General features: G+C 39.6%; 1 protein-coding gene across 1 annotated transcript; it reads left to right on the forward strand.

The window, feature by feature from the left end:
* Positions 1-277: 277 nt before the first annotated feature.
* Positions 278-26,726, forward strand: LOC131697457 (protein mono-ADP-ribosyltransferase PARP12-like). The gene is made up of 12 exons (XM_058986399.1): positions 278-677; positions 5,940-6,072; positions 8,676-8,952; positions 10,301-10,393; positions 11,112-11,238; positions 12,819-12,987; positions 14,768-14,888; positions 15,270-15,366; positions 15,618-15,687; positions 18,981-19,111; positions 19,725-19,876; positions 20,637-26,726. The coding sequence occupies exons 1-12, from the start codon at positions 358-360 to the stop codon at positions 21,032-21,034; spliced, it is 2,088 nt and encodes a 695-aa protein (XP_058842382.1). The 5' UTR covers positions 278-357; the 3' UTR covers positions 21,035-26,726.

A 26,726-nucleotide genomic window follows, 5' to 3' on the forward strand; every position in this document is an offset into this window, starting at 1 on the left:
ATTCTACTCCCAGTATTGGGGTGTAACACATTACTGTAATCTGATTACATTTTCAGTAATTTGTAACTGTAATTGAAACTAAATGTGGTAACAGATTACATTTTATGTTAAGAAAATAACGTAGTTACATTCTTAAAAAAAGGCTGTCAACTACAGCGTGATCACAGCACTTCGGTGTTCTATATAGAAGAATTTAACTACAGCTTGTGGTGCTGGTTAGCAATAACATGAAGGTAAAGCAAACCGTCCTGCACGCCAGCAGTGTCATTCCAAACAGTTTCAGTTTCGTTTCTCCTGAACTACAGCTGGCTGGCGAATCTCTCATACACAGAGCGAAGCAGGAGTCAAATTGACAGCATGTCTGAAGCCAACATTACCTTCCACACCACCAAGCAAATATGCTCCAATGGCGGGTGTTTGCAGTACAAACAACTTAAAAACATTTTCAGACGCCTCAACATTCCAGACACGTTTTTCTGCGAGATCTTGAAGAACGGCAGCAGGTTTGTTATAGTTCACGGTAGCGAGGATAAGCTCCCCGGGTGTGGGGTCAGCCCCGACAGCACAGTGATTGCTAAAACCTCCGTGCGGCTGTGCAAGGACTACCCCAAAGACTGTGGTGACTGTGAAGGGCTTCATCTCTGTAGGGATTTTGTTCAGGGGATCTGCAAGCAAAGGTAAGGGCTAACCTCGCTTCCCATCGGTTCTGGTGTGTGGAACAGGATCTAGCAAGAGGTTTAATTGCTCGGTAAAGGGATATCTGTCTAATTTTCTCCCTGAGATTCCAGTAAATCAAAATCCAGTTTCATTAAAGTAAAATATATATGTAATTTGTTTCGTGTATTCAGTTCCATAATGCAGGCGATATTATTACCCTTATAAAAAGTTTACCGTAGGGAAAGCACAGCAAAGTGTAATTAAGCATGGTAAAAGCATTGAGCACAGAGAGGTATGGCTAGCGAATTAAAAAACGTGGCAAACCATGATACATTATTATTTATTTCTTAGCAGACGCCCTTATCCAGGGCGACTTACAATTGTTACAAGATATCACATTATTTTTACATACAATTACCCATTTTACAGTTGGGTTTTTACTGGAGCAATCTAGGTAAAGTACCTTGCTCAAGGGTACAACAGCAGTGTCCACCACTGGGGATTGAACCCACAACCCTCCGTCCGTCCAGAGCCCTAACCACTACTCCACACTGCTGCACAGCATAACTATGGGAAAAACATACGACAACTGCAAAAGTACCATAATAAACTAATGGGTGTACTCCGTCCGTAGACGGAATTCCGTCAAAATGGCCTCTCACAGGTCCATTCCTATGATTCATGTAGAAATGGCAAAATCAATCTAGGGATGGAGGAAAGCTGTAATGTTTTCGCACGTACTTAATTAAGTTGTGACCTCTTAGTATATTTTTCTCCTGTTGAACTGTAACTTAATTGAGACCATATGGCACCTAACCCATAGAGCACAGGGGAGGCAAACGATATATTTTGCCAGTCTACTTTTTCTGCTCCGTGTAAACACTATTTTTCTATGGTTTGTTATGGTTTTGCCTATAAACAGTTTAAAATGTTAAAAAAAAACAAAAAAAAACAAAAAAACAAACAAACAATTAAAGTCATTCATAAGACGCCATCAGTCGAAAATTAAAAAAATAAATAAATAAAAACCCACAATAAAATGCCGCCAACACAAACATTGGATCATGATTAATTAAATATAGGCTAGATAATTGTTAGTTTAGTTTGTTTTATTCTCTATTAATTAAATGATATTCAGAGGTTATGTATGTATTTTTCTAAACAACGTTAGTTGGTTCGTGTTGTTGCAGGGCCATAAACAGGTTAGTTCAACAACAACTCTAAATAAAATGTTACTGCTATTAAGCACTGGCAATATTCTGAAGCCTTGGTATTGCAAAATAACACAAGCCCGGTTTTACTTTAGAAATGTTTTGTTTTGTTTTTTTTTTAACATTAAAAACTTGTTCTTTATTACAATTTATTTTCAGCTTTCACATTGAAACTTGTTGCGTACTACTCATTAAGGCAAACCAAGTAGGAATTTGCTTAAGACGTTTTTCAAGGCACGTAAGCTTATGTGTGTATAAATAATTACAATAGTTTAATCTTACTTTAAAGGCACGCACCTGAATTGTAAGGTAATTAAAATGTTTGCTTATACTCTCCCTGCCGTTCTGCGCACTGTCAGCCCTGCTTAAAGATATACATAATGTACCCGATCCGAAGCAAGTGTAAAACTTGCCTAAATATTAAAGTAAAAAATATAAATATTTTAAAACTAGCAAGAAATGACTTGTTGCACTAGCAGCGGTTACATTATTGTTGTGCCCTCTGACTCAATGGATCATATTTAGAAGCAAACATAAAGGGAAAGACACAATTTCTTAGAGGAATAAGACCATTTTAATGTTATAAAACAAGAAACAACTCTTGACTGGTCCTTCCTGCAGCTAAGTTTATACTGTTGAAATTGTTTTATTCAGCAAAAAAAAAAGTCTTCACATTTGCTTCAGAGTGAAGTCTTTTTTTTTTTGACATGGCAAGTATTTTGAACTCCCTTATTGGGGAATAATTACCTTCTAAAGAACAGGACTTGCTTTTCTTTGTTCAACACTTTCCTTTAATAAACTACATGTGGGAATTCTAGGTGTATCTCTGTGCAGAGACTTGCATGTATTTGTATTTAATGTGTGCTCAGTAAGTACATATTGTACTTTTTATGCAGAAACATCTGGCCATTTTTGTAGGTATTACAATATAGCTAAGCGATTACAATACTGCTTTTTTTGTTTGGGGATTTTTTTAGTTTCTGTTTGCACTGTTTTTTGTCAAGTGAAACGGTTTTTGCAATTATTGTGCGCAGTGTGTTTGTTTCTGTAGGTTGTATGCATATGTGTTTTGTATTTGTAGTGTCTATGTGCAACTACTGTTACAAACTGCAAAAAATGCTTGCCTTGCTTCACTCGGCACCATACATTTTCAGACTTGGCTACTTTGCTCTGCTCAAACCCCGGGGAGATATTTGATGTATTCAGAGTTTTAATTGCTTTAAATCATGTTTGTAATGTAAATATTAACTGTGACGTCAGGCCTTTTGCTCGTCCACCCGAAGTTGAGGCCCACCCAAGTTTCCATTCCTAGCTACGCCCCTGGACTGCATGCGATTTGATTGCATGCAGTCACGCAATCGGATTGCAATTGCATAGTGTATCATGGCTATAGAGCTTCTTAATTGTACCCCCCCCCCCCCAAAATAAATAAATAAATATTTGCTTCTCTACACTCAGCAGCAGTTACTGGTCCAGAGCTTATCTATATCTGTTATTATACAGTTAAATAAACTCTTAATGCAAAAAACAAAAAACTGTTTTTTACAGCTTAGTTATCAACATAGAAACTGATGTAAAACTCAGGCAAACTGTATGAACCCTGTAATTACGATATCTAATTGAGTTAGGCAGAGATTGTATCTGATTTTTGCGGGTGAGGTTTTATAAAATTAACATGAATTGGGCATACATGTAAAAGGTTTGATCAGTAACATTTCAAAAACTGTGTATGTTAACTAGCCTCATGTGAGATTTATCAGGTTGATCCATCTGGTCAAATGACAAGTTGTAAGTGAATTAATTTCTGAATTTCTTTTTCTGCAAAGTCAAGTTCAAATTTGCTTCTGAAAGTGGTCCAAAATGTCTCAGAATGCATCTGAGAGCATGTAGAACCCCAGAGCTTGGGTGGGGGGGGGGGGGGGGGTTTCAACAACAACTCTAAATAAAATGTTACTGCTATTCAGCACTGGCAATAATCTGAAGCCTTGGTATTGCAAAATAACAGAATCCCGGTTTTACTTTAGAACTTTTTATATATTTTTTTTACAAACTGTCAGCTGCAATTATGTGACTTTCCAGTTGTTACTTTGTTGTCCCAGCAGCAGCTGCAAGATTTACGTCACAGCAGAGCATAGACTGCAACTCCCAGAGTGCATTACAAAACAACTGCAACTCCCAGAGTGCATTACAAAACTGCAACTCCCAGAGTGCATTGCAAAATAACTGCAACTCCCAGAGTGCATTGCAAAACAGAGCGGGTGAATTTATTTTGAATGGTCCAGGTCAAGTTGTGATTAGGCGCAGTACTGATTAGTTGAGATGAGCTGGACAGGGAGAGAGGAAAGTGAGACAGCTGGACAGGATGCCTGAGAGAGAGCTGGACAGGGAGACACATAGAGATGGAACGGGAGACAGAGAGAGAGTTGGCCAGGGAGACATAGATAGAGGTGGAAAGGGAGCCTGAGAGTACTGTGAGTACCACCACTTCTTTTTTTTTTCCATTTCAAGCACTGGTCCAGAGCTTATCTATAAAAGTGAGTATAATTTCAGGCAAAATGATCATTGGCCACTTTCACCCATGTAAACTATTATAGTGCACTCAAAAAACGATTTTATTTTATGTATTTATTTATTAAAAAAATTCAGGATAGACCTGTGTTTTTAATAAATTAATAATAAATAAATAAATACAGTCATATCAACTTAAAATAATAATAATAACTGTTGAATAAGAAGATATACAAAAGTAATAAACATGAGGAATTACATGACTTCCACCTTACACTTAATTTTTTAAGGGCGTGGTATTGTAAAACCTGCCAAATGCGTAGTGTAAGCATATGTAATGTAACAGCAATACCTGCCCAAGTTACCTTGTTAAACAGTGAGAAGCAGACATGAGTTCAAAAAGGAGTGGTTCTCATCCTAGACACAGTCTTCTGCTCATAACCTACAAAGCTTTACATGATCTGGCTCCTTCTTACCTGAATGATCTTCTAATTCCATATGTTCCCAGGCGGCCTCTCCGATCCCAGGATGCCAGGCTGCTCACTATTCTCAAAATTTTAAAAACTATTATTGGTAGCAGAGCTTTCAGTTACAGGGCCCCTAAATTATGGAAAGATTTTCCCATTTCTGTAAGGGAATCACCAACGGTTGCAGACTGAAGACACATTTTTATAATCTATATTTTTTATCTTAATTTTCTTTTATCGTCTATGGTTTTATTGTTTCGCTGATCTTGTTTTTATATGTATGTTTAATCTACATATTTATGCATTTAATTTCATTGCATTCTTTTGTTCTATTGATCTTGTTTTTATTTGCTTCTCTTTTATCTATTTATTGATACATTTACTGACCTGCTCATGTATTTTCATTTACTGTGATTATTGTATTTCCTGCTTGTGTTTTCTGTTTTAGCCATGTAAAGCGCTTTGAGGCATTGCTTTTGTGAAAGGCGCTATATTAAATAAAGTCTGATTGAGTGCATCCAGTAAAGGCTCTCCGCGTGGAGTGCAGGATGCACCCTATAGCCTGGAGATTGCAGGTTCGAATCCAGGCTATGTCACTGCCGACCGTGTCCTGGGGTTCCTAGGGGGCGGCACACAATTGGCTGAGCGCCGCCCGGGTAGAGAGGGCTTAGGTCGGCAGGGGAATCCATGGTTCACCGTACACCAGTGACTCCTGTGGCCGATAGGGCGGCTGCGGTTCTGCAGTGGAGCCATCAGATCTGTGTTGTCCTCCAGCACTATGGGTGTGGTGGCCTCGCTGTGGATCGCGTGTTCCAGCCGCCGTTTCCCGAGTCGCCAGGGGGTTGCAGCGGTGAACCGGGATACAAATAACAATTGGGCATTCCAAATTGGGGAGAAAACCGGGGTAAAAACCATTGGCAATGACTAAATTAAAAAAATAAATAAATAAAAATAAATAAATAAATAAAGGTTGATTGATTGAATAAATAAATGAAATAAACACAGTATAACTTATTTATTTCAGTTTCTTAAATCATTGAGCAATGTTACTTGTATTTTAATAATGCAAACATATATTTACATTTTTCTCCAACAGCAGATGCAGATATTCACATGACCTTCGTTCAGGTCACAACAATCAGGTGCTGAAAGCCAATCAGCTTCAGGGTCTGGAGGAGGCGGAGCTATTCCTGTTACTGACTCAGAATGACCCTTCCCTTCTGCCCAAGGTGAGAACCTCCCATCTCCTGATCAATCGAGCTTCCACATTTTTTATTCATTTTTTGCAGCCTTTGTAATTTCACTGGCTTCAGACTTGTAGGACTCGAGTCGCATTTTCCGTGACTCAGACTCGAGTCATGGCCGCAAAAGACTCAGACTTGACCTTGTGTGACTCGGGCTCGGACTTGAATATTTTGGCTCTGTGACTCTTGAGATATTATTGACGAGTTCTCTTTTATTTTCTATTACACAAGTACTATTACAGTTACTAGGAAACTGTGCACAATAAAAACCCACCCAACAAAACATTATCCAATCACTGGTTAGCCCTGTTGTCTTTGCAGCCAATCATCGTAAGAATAAAAAATTGGAAGCAAGTTAGGTTGTAGAGTAAACACACACCCACACAAATCCAACTGGTTGTAAACACACACCCACACAAACCAACTGGTTGTAAACCCAACTGCAACTTTCGCAGTCCACGTTTTTTTCTCATTTGCCTTTAGTTTTATAAGGAATAAATAATGTCAGCATGGTAAACAAGTAAGTAATTATTTGACTTTTAACGAGCCTTTCTCTTTACTACTTTAAACACTGCAGAAATCCATTTCTAAAACTGCATTCTTGAAAAATACGTAATTTGATTTTGCTGAGCTCCCTGAATCTCTGGAATATAATGTATTTGTTTGCACTGAAAACAATAGAACATTGGTCACCTTAATAATTTTACTGAAAACAAAAATGAATGAAAAAAGAATAATCATATGTTATAATCATACTTTTAGAGCGTCTTAATTCATATCAGAAAGTCGCAATTAAATATTCTGTGTTTTGCTTCTAATCTCCACTCGTTCCCAGCACACGCCATCACTGTTTGCAAGTAACGTCAATGGTAAATTCAGTGTAAAACTAGGTACTAAAGTTTCAAATTGAAAATTGCCTACTTTCAAACAGTTAGATATATCAGACTGATTGAAAAATAAGAACGACAGAATAACTTATACCACTTCATTTACCAAAATAAAAGTAATTTATTATGGATGCAGGAAAAACACATTAACAGTACGCTGTGCAGCGTCGGCCTAGAAATCTGTCTGTGTGTTACTTCATGTTTTCATTTCATTTCATCAAAGAGGAAATACAGAAAAATAATGTGTTTGTGTAAAAGAGAAAAGATAAAAAAGACATTATCTGAAATCTAATGAACTGAAGCACAATCTCGTAAGTGCATCATTGTATTACAGACTTAATAAAAGTGCAAATGCAATGAAAGTGAAACATAACGTTTCTGTTTTGCAAAACAAATAATACTAAATGTACTATTGAAGAACACAGTATATATACATTTCCGGCAATGTCTAAATCAGATTGGCAGGTGAAAGTAACTTTCATTTCTTACCGGTGTAGTGTTATTTTCCGGTACGTGTTAAAAAGTGGTACTCAGCACACTGCACTACACAACTTCCGCTAAGAAAGCAGGAAAGCACCCATTCAAATCTGGTACATTATGCTGTTTTCGTGCTTCACATCTTTTTAAATTGGATTTATCATATTTTCCAGTCTTTTACGTTGTTGTTAATGTAATTTATCGTATTTTTCTACCATTATAAAAATAGTGTATTATGCGAATATTTATCATATGCAATACATTGGGTTTTAAACAAGTAAAAAAAAAAAAAAAAAGAAGCACAGTTTTGCGGTGGCCTTCTCGTGAATTGTTTTTTTTTTCTTTTTAGAGAAATTGATTGTCTATTTCCAGCTTAAGTTTACAAAAAAATAATGTTTGATTAATGGTAAATGTACCTCTTTTTGACAATAGGAAAACACCCATCAGATCGTACCTGTACCAAAATTTAAATCAAGAGAAGTAATGTTAAAACTTTACAATGCATTAGTAAGACCTCATCTGGAATATTGTGGTCAGTTCTGGTCACCTCGCTACAAAAAGGATATTGCTGCTCTAGAAAGAGTGCAAAGAAGAGTGACCAGAATTATTCCGGGTTTAAAAGGCATGTCATATGCAGACAGGCTGAAAGAACTGAATCTATTCAGTCTTGAACAAAGAAGACGACACGGCGATGTGATTCAAGCATATTATTATTATTACTGAGAACAAAAATGCTGAAGCAGTGTGTAGATAAAAAATGCTGAACATTGCGCTGACATTTTTACTGCTGTACCAAGGCCGTAAACTGACAATAAAAATATGTTGTAAAACTATCAAATGCAACTGATTCGTCATGTAAATGTGACCTTTCCTTAAACCTAAAGAGCTACAGCTATGGATCCTGGGATACGTATTTCTTTGTGGAGTTTAATCAGAGATAACACCCTTCCCAGTACTACAATCCCACAATTCACTGCAGAGATCACACGTTCCTATGAAAGGTGAATTTTAGTTAGTTTGATCATGACAGGAAGAGGTATTAAACAACCCTGTCAGATTGTTATTGGTTGATACTCAATAATTGTGCAAGCCAGGGAAACCGAGGGGCCGCATTGTTTTGTGTTGAATAATGAACACGTTTTATTCTTCCATTTAGTTTCTTAAAGGTAATTACTCAGACAATGCAAGTAGCGGCACACCCCTACTAAATACTTCTCTTTTTAGTTCCCGGTGTGTGCCCATTACAATAAGGGCCGTGGAGAGCATGGGAGCTGCACCTTCAAAACAAGCTGCAAGAAACTCCACATGTGCCAGCACTTCCTGCAGGGGGACTGCAGATTCATGAGCAGCTGCAAGAGGTCCCACAAGATCACTGCACATGCTGAGGGGATCCTGCTGGGCCGGGGGCTGAGTGATGACTTTATCTACCACCTACCGTCAATATACATCAACAGCAACAACATTAACTACAGAGCCAGCTGCAGAGAAGAGGCTGCACAGGGTGGGGTATTCATTCCTAAATCCATTCTGCAACCACATGGGAAAGAGGAGCACAGCTCCCTAGTGCCACAATCACTCACCGATTAGATTGTTATTCATAAATCCAGAAAGGTTTCCCGTTGTGCACTTCTATTAATTAAGTCTCAAGTGTCCAGTTTTGAAAGTTCTAGTTATCAGAGTGTATTTGTATTTTAAAACATGGTAGATGGTGCTACACTTCCCCTGTTGACTGGCATGCTTACACCCAGTAAAATGCTTTGACCCAGAAGACACTGTGTAAGGCTTGTGAATGAAGGTAAACATGGAATTAACTACTTTGTTATGCTGTAAGGCTAAGACCAGATCATGTTTCAAATCTGAACAATGTTTACCATTCACGTGTTCCAAATACCCACATTACATTCTACACTGAACGCTATTGTTTAGATACAATACGTGCCACTAGTATTTACAGAGTTAGGCAATTGATCAGATTACATGGACAGAACCCTCAGAATGACACACCGATGATCCATGAAGATCCTGGAGGTATTAGAGGCTTCTCTGGCTGTGTCGCCTCTATGCCTGGCACTTATAATACAGTGGGCTCAGCATATACAGAGGCTGTGTGGTCCAGTGGTTAAAGAAAAGGGCTTGTAACCAGGTGGTACCAGGTTCAATTCCCGCGTCACTCCCTGACTCATTGTGTGATCCTGAGTGAGTCACTTAACCTCCTTACACTCTGTTGTTGTTCTAAGTGACTCTGCAGCTGATGCATAGTTCACACACCCTAGTCTCTGTAAGTCACCTTGGATGAAGGCATCTGCTAAATAAACAAATAATACGTGACTACAGTTTGTTTCTGTTATATTATTAATTATCAGTATAAATTAGTTATTCAGCTGTTACTCCATTCAAGTGCAACCAACCACAAACTACTCTCTTTTAAAAGGTCACTGTGGTTAATTGTTTACCATATTTCCCTTCCCATACATTTCTGCACATGTCATATCTCCAGTCCTTTTAAACCTAAGTTACCTTAGCAACCCTACTTATGCCAAAGTCACCTCCAACAAACTGGTTTAACATAACCAACACACCTTTACTACGACTGCTGTGAAATGACCCAGGAAGTGCAAGTGTAGCACATAATGAGAATAAGGCATAGAAACTGAGAACTTTCTTTAAACTGAAGTAGTACCATATTTTAAACTGATAATGCATGTTTGCTAAAACGTGTTTTTTTCAAAACTGCACAGCTGACAGTTATGTATCTTATGGAAGTAAAAACATTAAATAAATATATTGGTACAATCGCCTGAATTAAATTAACGTTAATGATTCAGCTTGTTTGGTTTTGCTTTCCAAAGTAGTCGCAACAGAATCTTCTGCCAGTGCCAACAGTGACGTGGACACCAAGGAAATCTGTCTCTTTCACCTCAGAAAAAACTGCGGGTTTAAAGGTCAGTCCAGAGTAACGGCTGGAAATTGGGTGTAGGAACTTCTACTAGTCCTGCACTCCTGGGTTTCAGAACTATGAAGTATATATCATTGAAATGATCAGGCCCCTGTTGTATACATTGCTCCTCCGCTAACAGGAGCCTGATTGCTAAGATGAGGAGTTCTGAAACCCAGGAGTGGGTGCAGGACTAGTGTGAGTTTCCAATCCTGTATGTGTACTGTGCTTTAGCAGGGGCATTCCCTTTTGTAATGTACTGTACTGATTGATTTGTGTTCAAATATTAGGTTATAGTTCATAGTATATTTTCAATTTCCAGGCTTCTGTAAAGCAGGAGATAATCTCCATGGTTACCAGAAGCGTCTACTCAGTGTGCTCCTAGCAGCCATGACGGCTATTAAAAACTACTTAAAAAAACGTAAGGGATGGGATGTGATTTACAAGCACCTTTGAGACTTGCTGGATTTGAGAAGATAAAATGTCAGTAGAGACTCTTCTAGGATCAAATTGATCTGTGCAGAAACAACATCGTGGCATGTAAAATACTGTAAGACTGGAAATACCTTCTATTTAACACCCTGTGATCCTGTATATAGATTCGCTGTAGTTCTTCCCCTCTCTATTAAAAACAGGATTCCAGATGCCATGTATGCATTTTCCATACATGTGCATACAACATATATGGGATTTAACACATTGATGTTCTTCTACACTTATTCCAGACAAGTGTCTCCGAGTTCACTTCCATCTGCCCTACAAGTGGGAGATGTTGAATGGGTCAGCCTGGACCGACCTCCCAGACATGGAGGAGATTGAAAAGGCTTTCTGTAACCCAGCAAACACAATCAGGTAGGTCATGACTCATGACTGGGCTGAGGCATGGAGACTGAAGTGCTCCCTCCAACCTAAAGAGAAAGGGCGGTCTACACAGTACAGTGACTGAACCACTCCTTCACCCCCTAAGAGAAAGGATGCTCCCTCCAGTCCAGGGCAGGCTTGAGGCATGGACACTGAACTGCTCCCTCACCCCCTAAGAGAAAGGGTGCTCCCTCTAGTCCAGGGCAGGCTTGAGGCATGGACACTGAACTGCTCCCTCACCCCCTAAGAGAAAGGGTGCTCCCTCCAGTCCAGGGCAGGCTTGAGGCATGGACACTGAACTGCTCCCTCACCCCCTAAGAGAAAGGGTGCTCCCTCCAGTCCAGGGCAGGCTTGAGGCATGGACACTGAACTGCTCCCTCACCCCCTAAGAGAAAGGGTGCTCCCTCCAGTTCAGGGCAGACTTTATCTCAACTGTATCTCAGTAATTTTGCAGTTTTCCATGGTTATACTATGCATTTACCATAGTTTGCAATGTTTGTTTTTTAAAATATGCTTTACAATACCCCTCTGTGCTTGAAAATGTTTGCCTGTGTTTTATCATGTTTTATTACAATCTGCAGTGTTTTTACTATGAGGAAGTTTTAGAAGGGGTGTATAGTGTGGACCTTCTGTGTTTAAGTGGTCGATATTTTCATGCTTGGGGTCAATTCCTGTTTTTCACTTTCAATTCCATTTCCAAATCCTTTTCAAATTCAATTTCCCATTCCAATTGTAATTCCTGGAATTGATGCATCTCTCTGGAATTGCCCAGCAGTACTGCGCTGGAGTTTCGGTGTGTTTGAGGCATCCTGCTAAAAACAACTAACAGCACAGATGAGAATCACAGGAGGGAAATGAACACAAACAAGAATTAGCCTCCATGGTTTTATCTGTGGTTCTAGGATAAACAACAGTTTAATTTTTTTTAATCGGTTAAAAAAAATGAAACATAGCTGGAGCACAATAGTATATGTTTAAAATCAATCAAATTATTTTTATATAGCGCCTTTCATGGCAAAGCCTGTAAAAACATCAAACAATAAAAGATGGATCAATAATAGACCGAGTCTGTATGTTTACTAATAAGAGTTGTGTATGTAGCTTAAAGCAGAAACAACATAGTGTAGCATGCACGGGGGAAGGCAGCAGCAGGGCTGGTAGGTGACGTAATCCACACAAAGACATAAGCCCGATATACGCTCCTTACAAAGGAGCCGGCTCTTTTGTACAGCGGTATCGGCGCTATGCTTTAGCGCAAGAGGTCCCGGGTTCGTGCCCGCCCTCCGCCTGTGTGTGGATTGCCTTTCTCTATGTGATGCGCCTGCCTGCGTTAACCGAGATCGCTAAAATATTTAACATCAAACTCCTGGCTCCTGATCATTTCAATATACTTCATTGAAGGTAGATGCCAGGTGGGTGCAGGGCTAGCGTGAGTTTTGAGACATGACTATTGTGTTTTTAAAAAATAAACCGCGACAATACGCAAGTCCACAGGGGGCCACAACAGGAAGCATGTTCAATTCATAGGATGTAAGCAAACCCGAATGGAGCACTTGTCCTTGCTGTTGCAGCGGTGGATCTCCGGCGGTTGATTTCCTGACCATGCGGCGCGGATCGGCAAGTGTGCGCCGGCTCTCCACTGTCTCCTCCGTCACCAAACCACCTCACTTTATCCTGACCACGGACTGGGCCTGGTACTGGAGGAATGAACACGGCAAATGGGTTGAATACGGCAATCAAGTGAGTGGGGACAGACTGATGCCAGTTGCAAAGAACACAGTACTTTTGTTTTGGAAAATTTCTAGATTCACAAATCTTAAACGACCTGTGCTGAAATCTTTATTTTTCAAGTAATTACCTTTTTAAGAAGTATTTGTCAACAGGCATTAAATAAATCAATTTATTAATTTGTTGATTTTAAAAATGAAAAAAGCTGTCCTTCCCTCACCTTTACAATTGAGCACCGATCAGTGGCAGTTAACCTCGGTATTGAGTGTTTTAAAAGCTGATTGGAAGGGAGTATTCCTCTCATCCGGGTCGCTGACATTTTTACTGCCGTACCGAGGCCAACTCATTTGTCATGTAAATGTTACCTTTCCTTGAACCTAACTGAAGAGCTACAGCTGTGGAAACTAGGATATGTATTTCTTTGTCGAGTTCAGTCATAGATTTCATCTCACCTAGGACTGCAATTCCACAATTCACTGCAAATCTTTAAATGTGTATATAAACATTGTCAGTTCAGAAAATGGTCAGTCATAAATGTTCATCGCTTGGCCCACATTTAAACATTTCAGCTCTAGACTACTGTAATGAGACCCTTACATAAAGGGTACATAAGGACCTTTTTATTTGATTGTGTTACATGTTCCCATGTGTTGCTACAACTGTTTACATAAGGTGTGTGTACTGTTTGAATTTTTTTTTTTTTTACATTTTGACCACTTTTTTAAACTTAAAAAATGGCATTTCCTGCCTCAAGATGGCTTCACATGTATCCACTTGGACCTATTAGAACTACATTTGCCATCATCCTCCTGCTCACATATGTAACTGAGATGGATTTACCAGTGAGCAGGAGGATGATGGGAAGTGTAGTTCTGAGAGGTCTATGCAGGTCCATAAGCCATCTTGAGGCAGGGAATGCAATTTAAAAGTTTTAAAAAGTGGTCAAAATGTAAAAAAAATAATAATAATTCAAACAATACACACACCTTACGTAAACAGTTGTAGCAACACAAGGGAACATGTAACATGATCAAATAAAAAGGTCCTTATGTACCCTTTAATGTCTTTTATTTTTTTAAGTGGGAGTTATCAAGTACAAGTTATCAACTGTTGTATTCTTATTGTTGTTTTAGATTCACTTTGTTCATTTTCTGTTTCAATTATAAAATCCTAGATTGCATTTCATACCCGTGTTAGTTTATTAAATAGCTATATTACAAGGTGATTCTTCTGTGCCTGCAGTCTACCAAAGATCCAAAGAGCCTGACTTGAGAGCTGTTAGGGTTATCTGAAGACTTCTGGTGAAGAAGGCGCTAGTCAAAACATTTGCCTTCTTTTCATAGAACCTTACAATTTGAGTGTTATGGATGAGGTTAATATACCCAAGTAGTTTACGATCTACTCTAACACTTACTTATCAAGTGCCTTGGAGAAGGTCCTGTGTTGGCCGATCAGCATTTAGTCACAGCGTCCCCTATGGCATGTAATAGTCAGGACCAGTGTATCTGGGATATGATAGTGCATCAGATAAATAACAGCTAAATGTAGAACAATCACTAAGATTACATTTACTTCAGGTTCCGAGAACTACTGAAGTGCAGATGTTTCTGATCCCAGATTGAATGTATAATGTTGTTTTTAGAGTGATATTGTTTTTAATGATGTGAAATTAGTGCTGTCTGTTGCTGGTCATCTTGCCAGGACACCCTTGTAAATGAGGCCTCAGTCTCAAAGGGTTTATTCCTGGTTAAAGAAAGAATGCATCACTTCCTCTGTTGTTAATCCTATGTAGATGAGCACACTCCAGGTCTCGTGCATCTCCTCCGAGGCCCTGGAGAAGGCATTCCTGGCTGATGGCAGCGGTGTGCTTGCCTTCAGTGTAGAGCAACACCACTACATCGTGAACTTCAAAGGTACTGCATCACATTGCTTCTTAACAAGTTGCATTACAACAGGTATCTGTCACTGTAAAAACGAATGTAATGTAGCACTAAAAAGAAACTTTGTAATAAATGAGATTTTGATTTTATTAACTAGATTTCTATTTAGTACCAAGTGTAACAGGGGCGGAGCCTCCCACCCACCCCCCCGCGGCAAGCGAGCGCCTTAATCGCTATGCAAAAGAGACAGACTTCCAGCTTTTAACCTCATCTCATCGACAGGGGACAGAATCCGTAATGGCAGTGTACCACACAACATGCCCGTTACATGCCCATTACACTTCATTTCAGAGCTGATTTCACATTTTCTTGCCATTTTAGTAGCGCTGTTTCTGTATTGCTTCTGTCTTTAAGACATGCGCCAGGAGAACTGCCAGTATCAAACCCAGAGAGAGGTGCGGAGGAGACCCAGGTTTGTTTCTGCCCAAGACATGGAGAACAAAATAAAGAGGTACGACCTGCAGAAACCTTCATGTTAGTAGTTCACAGGCTTGACTGCATTGCAGTGGTTATAGAACAGGCTGCTGCAGTTCTCTTTGGTGATACACAGTTGCCACACAAGCATTGCCTTGGTTACAGCGCAGCAAGGTTCTCCCAGGCAATGCCAGTGTAAGACACTGTAAAATCACAACAATAAAAGGTGTATCAAGTTTTTATAAATCAGGTGGAAATCAAATGAAACTTTGTGTTTCTGAATTAAAGGGAGTCCTTGGAGGCTAAAGCGATGCCGAGACACTGGGACCAGTCTGCTCTGCCTTCGATTGGATTCCAGGTATAACTCTTTACTTCAGGGCCTGCACTGTAGCAGGGTCTTCCCTTTTAAAGTAATTGAAGTTAACAAAATAATCCCCCAAATATTAGCCATTGTGCACTTCCATTAGCTATGTATGTCCCAATGTGCAGTTTTGAAAGAAACACATAGCACACTTGTATTTTAATTGAAAACATGGCATCTGGTACTACTGTAGGTTAAAGGAAGCTCATTTTCGTTGCCTTATGCGTGGGTTATCTGTTTGCACTTGTACTCCCTGGGTCATTTCACTGCAGCAGTGTTTTATAGGTAACAGCATGTTATTGGCTGAAAACATGTCAGTCAATAGGGGAAGCAGCTGATTGGCTATTGACAGGAAAGAAGCCAGTGAAAGGTGGGAACAATTTCACTCTGTAGGTCAGGGGTGTCCAATCCTGGTCCTGGAGGGTCGGTGTCCCTCCTGGTTTTTGTTCCAACTGTACCCTGAATTACTTAATTGGACCAATTATTACCAATTATTGTTCTAATTAAGTAATTTAGGGTACAGTTGGGAAAATAAAACAGGAGGGGCACCGGCCCTCCAGGACCAGGATTGGACACACATGCTCGAAGTGAAATGACCCAGGAAGTACAAGACAGTCTAAAAGCATGGCTTCCAAATAGAGTTAAAATTAAAGTACATATTTGCTGTGACATGTGTTTCTTTCATAACTGCACCTTTTATACCTATAAATTGAGTAGATGTGCATGGCAGAGACATTTTATGGAACTATTGTGTTAGTTACAATTGCTTTAAAGAATGTGCAACCATTTCTCTGTACAGAAAAACAGTTTCCAAGATCCCCTTTGCAATTCACAAAATTACACCTTTTAGCAATAAAAAACTAGCCTGCATGATTCATATTCCCTTCCCCTAAACTTCTTCTCAGTCTTTCATTGACCATCCTTACCTCAGCTAAGACACTGAAGTATTTATACATTCTCTCTTTTACAACAGGGATGGAAATAAGACTTGTAATGCATTGCAGTTTCACCTTTTCCAGGTTTTACTGCAAGCTTGATTAAATAAGCAGTTCTGTATATATACCCTGTATTTTGATACGTGTAATAACTTGTACTATAAAAGGTCCTTTGCAAGTTACATCACAATGAGCTCTATGAGCTTTATAATGCTTACTTGTGCTTTACCATGCTTTCAATTTGCTTTATTAAACATTGCTATGCTTTTACTGTGTGAAACTTTTGTAAGGGTTAGTTTACCATGGTTTGTTGTGTAATATGCTTTACCACACCTCTCTGTGCTTTACAGTGCTTCCATATACTTTACCATACCTCACTGTGCTTTACAGTGCTTCCCTATGCTTTACCATACCTCACTGTGCTTTACAGTGCTTCCCTATGCTTTACCAGACCTCTCTGTGCTTTACAGTGCTTCCCTATGCTTTACCAGACCTCTCTGTGCTTTACAGTGCTTCCCTATGCTTTACCAGACCTCTCTGTGCTTTACAGTGCTTCTCTATGCTTTACCAGACCTCTCTGTGTTTTACAGTGCTTCCCTATGCTTTACCAGACCTCTCTGTGCTTTACAGTGCTTCCCTATGCTTTACCAGACCTCTCTGTGCTTTACAGTGCTTCCCTATGCTTTACCAGACCTCTCTGTGCTTTAGAATGCTTCCCTATGCTTTACCATACCTCACTGTGCTTTACAGTGCTTCCCTATGCTTTACCATACCTCTCTGTGCTTTACAGTGCTTCCCTATGCTTTACCAGACCTCTCTGTGCTTTACAGTGCTTCCCTATGCTTTACCAGACCTCTCTGTGCTTTACAGTGCTTCCCTATGCTTTACCAGACCTCTCTGTGCTTTACAGTGCTTCCCTATGCTTTACCATACCTCTGTGCTTTACAATGCTTCCCTATGCTTTACCAGACCTCTCTGTGCTTTACAGTGCTTCCCTATGCTTTACCAGACCTCTCTGTGCTTTACAGTGCTTCCGTATGCTTTACCAGACCTCTCTGTGCTTTACAATGCTTCCCTATGCTTTACCAGACATCTCTGTGCTTTACAGTGCTTCCCTATGCTTTACCAGACCTCTCTGTGCTTTACAGTGCTTCCCTATGCTTTACCATACCTCTGTGCTTTACAATGCTTCCCTATGCTTTACCAGACCTCTCTGTGCTTTACAGTGCTTCCCTATGCTTTACCAGACCTCTCTGTGCTTTACAGTGCTTCCCTATGCTTTTAACATACCTCTATGCTTTACAATGCTTCCCTATGCTTTACCATGCTGTCACCGAGCTTTATTACAATTTGCTAGGCCTTTACTTTGGAATACTTTGCATAGGGCAAAAGCAAAAGACAGAAAGCACAGTATACTCAGCACAGTGGTGAAAAAGGCACCATGAGGTCTGGTTACTATTCAGTTCCAGTCTTATGTAGATAATACATCCCTTGTCATTCAGTTTTTAAAGTACCTTCGGCAGTACTACAAATCTCTGTTTGTGTTACACCCAGTGTGTTTTGCACAAAGGCCTAAGCCATTAACAAACACAAACCGGCTGTGTGCTGGCAAGTGATTACGCTCAGTGATCTATTAATAGTTAGTCAGCAGCTTTTGTGGGTGTTTTTAGTCAACAGTTTCATAGAAACATTCAAACAAAAAACATTAAGTCTTTTTGACACCACGGTCCAAAGCGTTTCCTCCAGTCTTTAATTAACTCCTATTTTTTGAAAGAGGTAAAACACCTGGTTATATATTTCCAGTTGTATATTTCGTTATTTATTTCCAGGTTTCTTCAGCACTCTCCTGTACCAGTACTGAAATTGACTATGTTAAACAGACAACCCCATGTTACACTAAAACTGTTTTTTTTATTATTTATATAAATGTATCTAGCGAAGTCATGGATTTTCTTGGTGTAAATCAAGGACAGTGCTCAGCTGATGCACTATTGCACTACTATGATTGTAGATACAAATTGTCTTAATCCCAAGTTGTTACTTCTTATCTCATCTCATATTGTATTCTAGTAGTATTTCCTCTTACTGTAAACTATACTGTACTTAAATATTGTTCTTGCACTGTAACCTTGTATTGACCTGTAAGTCGCCTTGGATAAAGGTGTCTGCCAAATAACCTAATAATAATAAATCAGTATTTTCACTTGACTGTGTGGGCCACGTTTTGCGTAATAAAGAAAAGCCCCCAAAAAAGGTAAATATAGCTGTCCCCCTTGTGGAGGTGTACAGTGGCATTTCAACGCTCTGGAAGATGACCCACTAACCCTGTTTTTGTTTCCCTCTCTTTCACTCCAGAGGGTTCCACTTTCCCCTGATAAGGAAGAATTCAGGCAGGTGCAAGGCAGCTTCCAGCGGACCCTGCCCAGCGTCACCATTGAGAAAATCGAAAGGATTCAAAACCCGTCTCTGTGGGAGGTGTTCCAGTGGTACGTCAGAGCTGCAACACAACAGATACAGACAACGCAGTCTCTAAACTAAGAATGACAGCCAATAAACCCACACAACTGAGTCTCCTTTTCATATATACAGCCATGCCTGTATTAAGCATCCCCACATTTTCATTAAAGCACTTCTCACTTCTGATGAAATACAGGTTTAAAATTCTAATGGGGATATGCACTCTAGCATTCTTCTTGTAGTTGCAGAAAGCTGTGGTAAAGTGATTTATAGTAGAAACAGTCAGAGTAGATGCCGCAGGTAAGTCATATAATGTGCTGATTAATGTCTAAGAACAGGAATGAGAATCCGAACAATTCAACAAAAGTAAAATAACCTTACCAAATATCTGCTTGAAATCTGTGCTAAAAATATATATTTTAGATTATGTATTTTTGCAAAATGCGTAATCACAGATTATAATAATGCAATGAAGCATAGCAGCAAGTAGTTACACTTGGAACTCCGTTCCTGAAACTGAAACTATGCACGGGCATCTCGATCACTTTGCTCAGGATGTATGGTAGATTTTTTCGGGGGGGTGGGGTGGGGGTTCAGTGCACTAAAATGCTAGCTGCTTGAAAAGAATCTCTCTTGCTCCAGGCAGAAGGAGCAGATGAAGATGAGAAGCGGTGGGAGCAGCGTGGACGAGCGCTTCCTGTTCCACGGCACAGACAAGGCCATTGTGGACACCATCTGTGAGGAGAACTTTGACTGGAGAATCTGCGGGGTGCACGGTACTCTGTATGGGAATGGTAAGGGAAACTAAACAGTAAGGGACAGGGTTAATGACAGTTTGGACAGTAGTGTGCACATGTATTAGAACACCTCAAGCTTTGTCATTTATATCCTTTATATACCTACCTGCATGAATTTCTATTTCCAATCAGTAATCAGTGATATAGAAACAATAGGCACTCGTGTGAAAATGTTAAACCACTTTGTGCTTTAATTAGGCACTTAAACAACCTAAACAAAGTCTCATGCATTTTATCATTACTGGCTCTGTGTTCCTTGTTTCTTACTATTTGAAGTGAATTGCATGTGTGGCCTATTAAAGTCATCAATTACATTAGACAATCACTAATTTGCCTATTTTGACAATTTTCCAAGACTCAAGTACAGTGGTAGGATTTCATATGCACAACAAATCAAAACAGAAGCAATGGGGTGATCCAATACATTTGCACACTGCTGTATATAATAGTTATAAAGTATATTACATCTCCCTTCCAGTCCTGTGTGGTTTTACCATCATAAGAAATCATGTGATATTGTGACCTTTCAATTCTGCTGAGCCCACCTGCTGAATGGTACAGAAGTGTATTTAACAGAGTGGAATGGTAACGATATCACAGGACTTCCATGAAGCTAAAACATTAAATAAACCCCACAGGGTTGCAAGCCAAATGGCAACCATGGGATTGAGCAAAGAAGGAACAATGATACAAAAATCTAAATTATTAGAGAAACAGAACTCAACAGAACTTTTAAAACACATCTCTGTTTTCACAGGGAGCTACTTCGCACGGGATGCCAAGTATTCCCATCACTACACCGGCTCCTCCTCTTCCAGAGCCATGTTTGTGACCCGGGTTCTGGTGGGTGACTTTGTACAAGGAGACCCTGAATACTTGCGCCCTCCCTCCAGAGACGGCACCACCTCCAACTTCTACGATAGCTGTGTCGACAACCCCCACGACCCCTCCATCTTCGTGGTGTTTGAGAAGGACCAGGTGTACCCCGAGTATCTCATACAGTACAGGCCAAAAAGCAATCAGGGTGCACAGAACCAGCCAGCCTTCTCTGCAACAACCCCACCGCCTGCATTCAGCACCCCTGCATCTAACCCACAGCCACCCCTGCCCCCACCCGCCTCCTCATCGAAGGAGTCGCAGTGCACCATCCTGTAGGCAACGCACCACTTATCACAAAGTTCAACAACGTCCTCCCGTGTATTAGCTAAAAAACGGCAAATTAAATTAGTGGTAGGGGTTCTGTTTAGTAGAGCTGCCAGAACCGATTATTCGAGTCAAGCTCTCCACAGTGAGATGTTGGTGTTGACTGGGTCAGTTTATCGTTCCAAGTAAAACAAGTGAAGAAACAGCTGCTTGGGTTTGTGTGGATCGCTGTTCTCCACTGAGTCGAGGAAAAGCAGCAGTCATCACAAACCCTCGCCATATTGTCAGCACCTGATTTCTATGGAGAGTTCAGACCAAGTAATCGAATAATCGGTTTATTGAGCTTTTAAAGTAGCTTTTAAATGCCTTTTTTCAACTTTCACTTAACTTTATAAGGAGTAGTTTTGAGTTCTGTTTCTCCACTGTAGCAGAATCATTCTCTATGCCTGTAGAATCCAAGTTGGAGGTTCCTTTTGAATCCTCCGATTCCAAAGAAATCACAGACCAGGCTTGTTACATTCTGGTAGTGAATAAGTGTCAACATTGGAGCAATGTAACTCAACAGCTGCCCCAAAGGTACAGGAATGGTGACATTTGAACACAATTGTGACATTTCAGCACACACAATATTGCTTTTGAGAGTCAGAGTAGTTTATCCTGGCAAGTTAGAATACTGGTCAGAGCAGCTACTGGTCGAAACCAGGGTATTGCCACAACTATTGCACTGCCACCTAATTATTCTACAATTTTCAACAGGGGCAGGTTAATTTCTCCTACTCGCGATGCCCTTCCTACTCCTGCTTATGACTGATTTAATTGAAATGACAATTGATTTTCAGCTTCATTACCAAGCCAATTAGTCACATTTCAATAGTCTGGACTTCCATTTAACTGGAAAACAACAAGGAAGCGCACAGGGCAGCAGTGTGGAGTAGTGGTTAGGGCTCTGGACTCTTGACCGTAGGGTCGTGGGTTCAATCCCCGGTGGGGACACTGCTGCTGTACCCTTGAGCAAGGTACTTTACCTAGATTGCTCCAGTAAAAACCCAACTGTATAAATGGGTAATTGTATGTAAAAAATAATGTGATATCTTGTAAGTCGCCCTGGATAAGGGCGTCTGCTAAGAAAGAAATTATTATTATTATTATTATTATTATTAGGTAGTCGCAACAATTGGAAAAAAGAAAAGAACAATACATTCTTAGACACCCAAGTTGAGCTTTTACTCAATTATATTTTAGCACATAAAACTCTTATTTTCGGCAAAAGCTCCGGAGCCACTGCTAAATTTAAAATGCGGAAGGATATAACCACAAAAATAAATGCAACAACTTCCATAAAAAGGCCAAATAAAGATTCTGGGGCCTAAAGTTGTGATGCACCCCCTAGTCTCTGTAAGTCGCTTTGGATAAAAGCATCTGCTAAATGACTACATATAATAATAATTATAATACAGCGTGCCTATAGGAAAAAAAATAACAATCACTAATTGTTTTCAATATCACAGTATATTCTATGATGCAGTATTAATAATCATATTCTTTACATGCACTATCTGAATGTTTATGTATGTTTGTGAAAAATCTGAAGAAAAATGTTAAATATTAATATGCATTTGTTACATGTTTTTGAATGTAACTTTTGTTTATTATGTATTTAATATATTCTAAAATTAGCCAGCCTCCACTTGTTCGAATTTTCTGAACCAGGCACTGTTCTCCAAGATAAATGAGTCGTGGCATGAGCCAGGATACTTGGCAACTGCATCTGTGATAATACATTGAGCATCACATAACACTTGCACAGTTAAAGAGTGATGATGTTTTCATTCCTTGCATGTGGGGCTATTGCAACATTATTATTATTATTATTATTATTTATTTCTTAGCAGACACCCTTATCCAGGGCGACTTACAATATACCACATTATTCTTACATACAATTACATTATTATTATTTTTTACATACAATGACCCATTTATACAGTTGGGTTTTTACTGGAGCAATCTAGGTAAAGTACCTTGCTCAAGGGTACAGCAGCAGTGTCCCCCACTGGGGATTGAACCCACAACCCTCCGGTCAAGAGTCCAGAGCCCTGACCACTACTCCGCAACATGTGTGCAATCTATTAAAACCAAGCACTTTTGGGAAAAGTGCATCTGTGACCAGTCAGTATCTTTGTCAGTATCTATCCCCAGCTGTTGCTGGATGGTACCAGTTGCATGAAAATGAATGTATCCTTTCCAGGGGCAGGTATAGCGTGACTGCGGGCTGTTTGTGATTCTAAATCAAACTTAAGCAGAGCACACAACTGTTACAGTGGCTATATCAAAGCTGTACCTACACATAACTTGTTTTCTAATTAGATCTAGAAATGTCTGACGGGGACGAAATATTCTGGGTTTAGTGTAGGGTCGTTTTTTCCTCATCCCTTCCCTCTGCAGTCGAAGAATTGGAAGCGCTTTGATATTCTCCTTTGTAGATTACTGCTCAGTAGCCATGTCAGACGTCAGCGGTCACTAATTACTGTAATGCCAGTCACACACACACACACGCACACACACAAGGCAACAGGAGGCTGTGTGGTCCAGTGGTTAAAGAAAAGGGCTTGTAACCAGGAGGTCCCTGGTTCAAATCCCACCTCAGCCACTGACTCACTGTGTGACCCTGAGCAAGTCACTTAACCTCCTTGTGCTCCGTCTTTCGGGTGAGACGTAATTGTAAGTGACTCTGCAGCTGATGCATAGTTCACACACCCTAGTCTCTGTAAGTTGCCTTGGATAAAGGCGTCTGCTAAATAAACAATAATAATAATAATAACATGTCTGTTGTTAACCAGAGCTGTCAGCAGGGTGTAGTACCCCACTACCACCAGCAGATGGCAGGACAGTGCTGTTCTCCCCAGCTCACTTCTCTACATGTATTCTCTATTCACTCTTCTCAGCTGTATAATGTGTCAATGACTATAATGACAGTTTCATGAGGGATTTGTCTTCCCCTTAACTTGTTTTATAGTGATTACAGCATTTAGTTTATATTGAGTATGTTACCTGTAGAAACCCCAACTACTGCAAGTAGAACTATGCTCTTACTAGCTGTCCCAAAAAGGTCTTAATTAGACTTCAGCCCAGACCAAAAACTGGTTTGATTTTGCAGCTGAGCGCAGAAGAGGCTACATTATACTAGTACTAAACACTTTAGCAAATAGTGCAGAATGGCATTTTTACATAGTAACCATGACCCTATGTGCACTCTATTATGAGTTATAAGGCAGCTTTGCATTTGACCTTAAGGAGAGGTCAAAGGTCACAGGCAGTTACATTTTTTGATAGAGCATACATGGGTTACTATATGTGTTCCATAGTAACCATGGCCCTATCTGCACTCTAGAAGGAGTTATTAGCCAGTTTTGTAAGTTGATGATGTCATCCAACGTGGCCGCCATGTTTTTTATTGTAGCAACTTCCCTTTAACACCCTTTAAAGACAACCACACTACGATCATATGTGCCATTGGGTTTGTTTCAATTGGACTAACAGTTTGGGAGAAGATCTTTGTAGTTTGTGATTATGACGTCTGTACCGTGTGATTTTGACGTCATGCAGCATGGCCGCCATACCACACAATCAGCTTCTTACGAACACCAGTTAATCTTAGACTATCCCTCAACAAGTTTACCAACTTTCAGCACTCTGCGATAAGCGGTTTTCGAAAAACAAATTTTTACATTTAGGTAAAATGTTTTTTTTTCAATCAAATATGGCTGCCAAACCATGTGACTTGCATGACATATGTTCATTAGCACTTTCTATCTTCCAATAAGCATCTACCAACCTACCGAATCTGGTGAGTTTTCGAGCAAGTTTTGGTGGAAAGAAAAAAACAATAATAATAATAATAATAATAATAATAATAATAATAATAATAATAATAATAATAAACACAGCAACAACAATAGGCTTCCCAGCCTATGGCCTGGAAGCCTAATAACATAAGTATAAACAAATATATATTCAGACAATGCTGGTTCGTTTAGTTCCTGAATAAGTCACCTTGATCCACTTGATCAAGGTCCTTTCAGACTCCTGCCAAAGTGGTTCTGGTTTTATAGTTGAATCTAATCACTTAGATTCCTCACTGTGGTTTGTAATGAAGTCAATATGACGTTGTACGTTTACTGTTGCATGTGGTCTGCAAATGCGGTTTCTGAAACAATTAAGCTAAGGGCATTTTCTTAATGTCATATACCAGGAAATTGTGCTATATTGTGAAATTCTTAAGTACTGCCATACGATGTTAGTCACTAACTGTGCTAGTAAACCGTGCTTTCCTCAAACCAAATCTGTTATTGTTTAACGTTTTAATGCCTTAATCTGGAAATCTGATTTAAGCTCTACAGCTCTGGCCAAAGGCTTTGCATATCCTAGAATTTTAGGATTGAGACATCATTCAGAAAAAAAACTCAAAAAATGCTAATTCAAAACTATTCATACCCTGACAAGGGAAATTAAATTAATAGCTAGTTGAGGCACCTTTAGCAATAATAACCTCTTTTAAATTATTAGGATATTTGTTAATGAGCTTTTGGCATGATTGTTTAGTGATTTTTGACAATTCTTCAACGCAAAATTGTTCCAGTTCATTCAAATTCCGAGGACTTCTCTTGTGCACAGCCGCCTTCAACTCATACCAAAGATTCGCAATCGGATTTAAATCGGGACTTTGACTAGGTCATTCCAGAACCTTGATTTTACTCTTCTTTAACCATTCTGAAGTAGATTCTGATGTGTGCTTTGGATCTTGTTGTGTTGGAACGTCCAGTTGCGCTTTAAACCAAGTTTTGCAGTGGAGGGTTTCAGATAATTGTCCAATATCTTTTGGTATGCAATGGAATCCATTTTACCATGTATTGGAACTAAATTCCCTGTGCCATTAGAGGAAAAACAGCCCTGAGGTGCTCCTTTCTTTGTACACCTCTCCAAACGTAATGACTATCGGTGTGACCAAATAGCTCGATTTTTGTTTCATCACTGCACAAACCTTTGCACAGAACTCATATCCATCATTCAAATGCCATTTTGCAAACTTTAAGTGATTGTCCTTGTGACGTTTTTCTAAGAGTGTCTTTTTCCTTGGCCTGCGACCATTAAGACCTTCACCATGCAATACTCAACCTATGGTTGAAATGGAAACCCCAGTCCCACTTGCAGCCAGTTCACTTTGAATATCTTTGGCAGTCAATCTCAGATTGTTATTAACCTTCCACAATTCTTCTGCTTATTCTTGGTGAAAGAATCTTCTTTTTTCCAGACTGAGGGATCGTTGTGACAGCACCCTGAATCTTGTACTTCTTGATAATAGAAGCAACAGTTGAAATTGGGATACTCAAATGCTAGGAAATCTTCTTGTATCCCTCTCCAGCTTTATGACAATAAACCATTTTCTGCCTAAGGTCTTCAGATAGCTCTTTATTTTTCCCCATACTGACTTATTGGTAATGGCTGAAATCATCCTATGCCTGGCCCTTTTATACTCATCTACAATCCAGCATTTTCTAGAATTTTCTAGAACTAGGTTCTGCATTATCATATTGAAATTTATAGCACCTTGTTGACAATACTATCATAGCATCAAAGGGTATGAATACTTTTGAAATTGCATTTTTGCAAAAAAATTGCTGAAATAAATAACTGTAGACATCTA

This window comes from Acipenser ruthenus, chromosome 14 (assembly GCF_902713425.1).
Source record: "Acipenser ruthenus chromosome 14, fAciRut3.2 maternal haplotype, whole genome shotgun sequence".
NCBI classification, from domain to species: domain Eukaryota; kingdom Metazoa; phylum Chordata; class Actinopteri; order Acipenseriformes; family Acipenseridae; genus Acipenser; species Acipenser ruthenus.

Coding starts and splice junctions, on each gene's coding strand:
- LOC131697457 (XM_058986399.1), top strand. CDS start 358: ATGTCTGAAGCCAACATTACCTTCCACACCACCAAGCAAATATGCTCC. Junction 678..5,939: donor CAGGGGATCTGCAAGCAAAG/GTAAGGGCTAAC, acceptor TTTCTCCAACAG/CAGATGCAGATATTCACATG. Junction 14,889..15,269: donor CTACATCGTGAACTTCAAAG/GTACTGCATCAC, acceptor TCTGTCTTTAAG/ACATGCGCCAGGAGAACTGC.